At 55.3% G+C, this 5,243-nt stretch overlaps 1 protein-coding gene across 1 annotated transcript; it reads left to right on the top strand.

The window, feature by feature from the left end:
- The first annotated feature begins 383 nt into the window (after window positions 1-383).
- Window positions 384-3,605, top strand: LOC128373962 (uncharacterized). Its single transcript, XM_053334166.1, has 2 exons — window positions 384-864; window positions 979-3,605. The coding sequence occupies exons 1-2, from the start codon at window positions 384-386 to the stop codon at window positions 3,603-3,605; spliced, it is 3,108 nt and encodes a 1,035-aa protein (XP_053190141.1).
- Window positions 3,606-5,243: the final 1,638 nt, after the last annotated feature.

Here is a 5,243-nt window from a genome sequence, read left to right as displayed (position 1 = left end):
TTATTATGATTATTATTAAATCAGTCTCAAATCTGTATGAAATTTAATACAATTCATTAATAACCCCTATACTGGTTAAATACAATGATAAATGATATAACACGGTATAAAATGATATGTCTATGGGTAGCCTACTCGGTAGCCTATAGTTCTCTATCGTGTCAAGACTATCTCTCCACCCTACATATTCCATATGTACGGGGACTGACCCCACAGGGGCAGCTGTTGTGGATTACTCTTTAAGACACATCACCTGTGGTGGCCACACTGATTAGCCACCTGGGCTATATAAGCACCACACCTGTGTGGCCACTCTGATTCCTTGATTTCCACTGCAAGTGGCTAGTTCAGTGGGGCACACCTGTCTGAACTGTGGTGTAAGGATGCCCATGGAGGATGGTCATGACCAGTGTGTGCACTGCTTGGGACTGGCCAGCCAGGACCCCACATTCTGCATGAATTGTTTCATCCTGCCAGCTAGAGTGAGGGAGGCTAGGGCTCGAGTGTTTCCTGTCACACATCCAGCCACTCTCACTGGGCCTGCAAAACGGCCAAGAAGGGTAGTTTTGCATGACCCAGAAGCACAATCTCCTCATCCCTCTGGAGGGGGTGTCAGGGCACGAGTGGCGATGCCTCCTCCTGCAGCTACGGTTGCAGCCCCGCCTACTGTCCAGCACACTGCCCCCATCTGGCAAGGGCTCGAAGAGCTACACCTGGTCTCCCCCATGTCAGATGCGTCTGATGAAGGGGACATTGACATCTTGGGCATTGACCCTGAGGACGAAGCCCTCCTCCCTGTTCAAGCTCGGGCCGCGTGGCATTGGGGGTTGACATGCCAGCAGACCAAGGACAGAGGGCCTCCCGGTTTGATGACGTGACTCCAACTCAGTCAGTCTTTTTCAGTGCCTCTACTTCCTGATGTGGAGGATCTGGTAGTGAAACAGTTTGCTACACCATCTGAAGCCCATCGTTGGTCAGGTCTGTGCAGAAGGCTGGCAGGTGTGCATGGTCGAGAGAGGATTGGCTGTGGACCTCCTCCTCCCATGGATCAGGCTTTGGGGCCCTTGATGTCCCCCACTAAGTCAGTGTTGGGGACACCGACTTGCCCGAGTAGGAACACCAAGATGATGGATGCCATGCTCAATAAGCTGCATGGGGCTATGGCCATACAGGGCAGGTTGGTGAACACTGGGGCTATTCTAGCCTTGTACCAACGCCAGCTGGCCAGCCAGTTAGGGGGAGACTCCAACATTTCTGCAGAGGTGCAGCAGGTGTCATCTCTTTTGGCCAAGTTGATGAAGGAGCAGGCGGTGGCGACCGGTAGGGCCCTGGCCTCGCTCTGTATGGTGAGACGCCATCTCTGGCTGTCTCAGTCACGGTTACAGGGGGAAGACCGGGCCCGTCTACTCAGGCTGCCTGTGGTCCCCTCTGCTATGTTTGGACCAGATGCCAAGGCAATGCTTCAGCAGGCTCAAGAAGCCCGCCAGTGTGCTAAAGAGATGTCTGGTATGCTCCGATGGGGCGTGGCCAGCAGGTTTCACCAGCCCCACAGCCAGGACCCCCTCAATCAAGATCTGCTGCTTCCAGTGATCTACGGGTCCGTCTGGAGGCCAGCCGACGTGGTAGAGCTAGACGCGGTCAGCGGAGTAGGCACGGCCGGGGCCAGGGGCCCCCCAAGCCACCCACTTCTTCCTGACAATTATCAGCACCCTGTCTCCCCATGCCACCTCCTAGGCCAGTGCAAACTGCCCTGGGAGACTCTTGGGGCAGACCCCTGGGTGGTTTCCACCATGACTCAGGGTTATCGACTGCAATTTCTGCACCCTCCCCCTCTGACTCAGTCAGCCACCTTTACACTGGTGGCAGATCCTCAGCGCAGGGAGGTGCTTGCAGCAGAGATCTACACGCTTTTAGCGAAGAGAGCCATCAGGGAAGTGACTCTGGACAATCCTCAGGCGGGGTTTTACTCACGTTACTTCCTCATTCCCAAGAAGGATGGGAGACTGAGGCCAATTTTGGATTTGAGGGGATTGAACAAGTTTTTGAGGCCCCTACGTTGCAAGATGTTGACTGTGCCACGGGTTCGACAGGCCATCCTCCAAGGCGTCTGGATTGCCACGATAGACCTGGAGGATGCGTATTTTCAGATCCCGATATGGGAAGGGCACAGACGTTATCTCAGGTTCGCCTTCAACGGCAGAACCTTCGAGTTCTGTGTCCTCCCATTTGGCATATCACTTGCCCCCCGCACGTTCACAAGGTGTATGGATGCTGTACTGGGACCCTTGCGTTGGGAGGGTATTCGCATCCTCAATTACTTGGACGACTGGCTGGTGTGTGCTCACTCGGAGGGGCAGTGCCGCAGAGATGTGACTCGTCTCCTGCAGCACTTAGAGTACCTAGGCCTGCACCTCAACAGGAAGAAGAGCAGGCTCCAGCCATCACAGTTCACGGAGTTCCTAGGCATGTGTTTGGATGCCAGGGCAGGGGCTCTTTCCTTGACTCCTGTGAGACAGGCCACCCTCAGGACTTGCCTGTCCCAGTTCCGGCTTGGGGCCAGAGTATCCTGGAGGCTATGTCTCCGCCTCTTGGGGTTAATGGCAGCCACAGTGCATGTCATACCTCTGGCTCTTCTGAACATGCGCCCGGTGCAGCGCTGCCTCCTGGGCCTTGGACTTTGCCCACGGAGGAATCTGCAGACCAGCGTATTGGTGACGCGCAGACTGTGTGTGGCTCTCCGTTGGTGGCAGCGGCCGACCAACTTAGTACGTGGGATGGCACTGGGGCCTGTGTTGCATCGCCAGGTGGTGTCATCAGACGCATCCCTGGTAGGCTGGGGGGCTGTCCACGAAGGCAAGGGCGTCAGCGGCCTTTGGCACGGACCCTGGTTAGCGCAGCACATAAATGTGTTGGAGCTGCAGGCTATCCATCTGGCTCTTCTGCATTTCCTACCAGTGCTGCAGGACCGCCATGTGCTGATGAGAACAGACAGTACAGTAGCGGTGGCATATATCAACAGGCAAGGGGGTCTAGGTTCCCTTCGCCTATGCAGATTGGCTCGGATAATATTGCAATGGGCTCATCCCCAATTCAAGTCCCTGAGGGCCACATACGTGCCAGGTCGGGAGAACCTTGCTGCAGATCGGCTCTCCAGGGGAGGACCTCTCCCCGGAGAGTGGCGGCTACATCCAGAGGTGGTGAGCGGAATATGGGATCGCTACGGCACAGCCGTGGCAGATCTTTTTGCATCCAGGGAGGATACTCATTGTCCCCTGTTTTTCTCCATGGGGAGGGACGATCCTCCCTTAGGGACAGATGTAATGGCACATCAGTGGCCACTGGGCCTCCTGTATGCCTTCCCTCCCTTCATCCTCCTGCACCAACTCCTACAGAGAGTCCAGGTAGAGGAGGTGAGCCTCATCCTGGTGGCCCCGAATTGGCCCCAGATGATTTGGTTTGCCGAGATTCCACCCCTTTTTCAGGGCCAACCGTGGGAGCTTCCCATTCGCCGAGACCTCCTGTCCCAGGCCGAGGGAACTCTTTTTCACCCTTTATCCCAAGGCCTAAGGCTTTGGGCCTGGCCCCTGAGAGGGCCGAATTTCTAGCCATGGGCTTACCCCAGTCTGTGGTAGGCACGTTGCAGGGTGCCCGGGCTCCCTCTACCAGGGCTTCTTATTCCTATCGGTGGGGGATGTTTAAATCATGGTGTACCTCGCGACAGCTAGATCCCCTCTCCTGTATGGCCCCTGATATCCTTCAGTTCCTCCAGGAGCTGTTGGAGGCAGGCAAGTCTCCCTCAACGTTGAGGGGGATGGTGGCAGCCATAAAGGCAGCCCGTGTTGGGCCTCGTAAACTGGCACAGGGTTGTTGTGACCTTATTGCTCAGTTCCTTAGGGGGGCTGGTAGGGTTGCTCACTCTTCCAGGAGGCCGGGTGTCCCCCCATGGGATTTGGAGATGGTTTTGTCAGCCTTACAGCATGGGCCATTCGAGCCTCTGGAAACGGTGGAGCTGAAATGGCTTTCGCTCAAGACGTCATTCTTGTTGGCTATTGTGTCAACAAAAAGGGTGGGTGAGCTACATGCCCTTTCTGTGCATGAAGAGTGCTGCCGCTTCTTGCCTGGGAATGCTGGGGTGCTGATGCGACCTAATCCTGCATTCCACCCTAAGGTCTGGTCTGAGTCCCACGCCAACCAGAGTTTTGAGTTGCGCCCTTTCCACCCTCCTCAGGATGGTGGAATTGGGTCGAGTGGGGTATCACTGTTGTGTCCCGTCAGGGCCTTAACGCTCTATATTCAGCGTACTCGTGCCCACAGGGCTACAGACCAACTCTTTGTCTGCTACAGGACTAACACTCTTGGGCAGCCAGTCTCAAAAGCTAGGCTGTCCCATTGGGTTGTAGAGGCAATCCAACAGGCATATAAAGAGGCAGGGGTGCCTGCCCCGGCAGGGGTACGTGCACATTCCACACGGGGCCTCGCTACCTCCTGGGCCTTATGGAGAGGTGCCCCCCTGTCTGAGATTTGTACGGCGGCCTCTTGGTCGAGCCCGTCCACCTTTATAAGGTTTTACTGCATGAATGTGGCAGCCGACATCCCGTTCACTGAGCGTGTGCTGGGCATGGTGCAGTAGAACGTGGCCGAACATACCATGCCTCCAGTGCCATAGCTCTTGAAGAGCACTTTGGCTTGGAGTGATGTCTTTTCCTTTCTTTTGCTTTCTGGACTAGCCTGGCAGGCTAGGTGTCCTTCCACCCATTTGTGGCTGGCCTTAGCGTCTGGCGGGGCCAGCTGGACCTTGGTGGCGTCTTGCGCTGGGGTCATGGGTGTGTCTATAGTGTAGATTTGTATATAGTTCCTTGGTTTGCGCACGTGAGTGGTTCTGGTGGCGGTGACGTCTCATCCGAATTGTCGTCTGCTTGGTTTCCGCGCGGTGCGTCTTATAGAGTCCCTGTACATATGGAATATGTAGGGTGGAGAGATAGTCTTGACACGATAGAGAACGGATGGTTACATGGTAACCTAGGTTCTCTGAGTGGAGAGACTATCTCTCCAACTATTAGCCGCTCTGAAACGCGTTCCAATCAAGGTCAATCAGAGTGGCCACACAGGTGTGGTGCTTATATAGCCCAGGTGGCTAATCAGTGTGGCCACCACAGGTGATGTGTCTTAAAGAGTAATCCACAACAGCTGCCCCTGTGGGGTCAGTCCCCGTACATATGCAATATGTAGGAGAGAACCTGGGT

Source organism: Scomber japonicus, chromosome 15 (assembly GCF_027409825.1).
Source record: "Scomber japonicus isolate fScoJap1 chromosome 15, fScoJap1.pri, whole genome shotgun sequence".
NCBI lineage: Eukaryota > Metazoa > Chordata > Actinopteri > Scombriformes > Scombridae > Scomber > Scomber japonicus.
Note: the sequence above shows the minus strand (reverse complement) of the source record. Positions and strands in the feature narration are given on the sequence as shown.

What these genes read in the sequence shown, in the direction of transcription:
- LOC128373962 (XM_053334166.1), top strand. Translation starts at nt 384, where the DNA reads ATGCCCATGGAGGATGGTCATGACCAGTGTGTGCACTGCTTGGGACTG. An exon ending in CAAGGACAGAGGGCCTCCCG is followed by an intron (nt 865 to 978) that starts GTTTGATGACGT and finishes ATCGTTGGTCAG; the next exon opens with GTCTGTGCAGAAGGCTGGCA.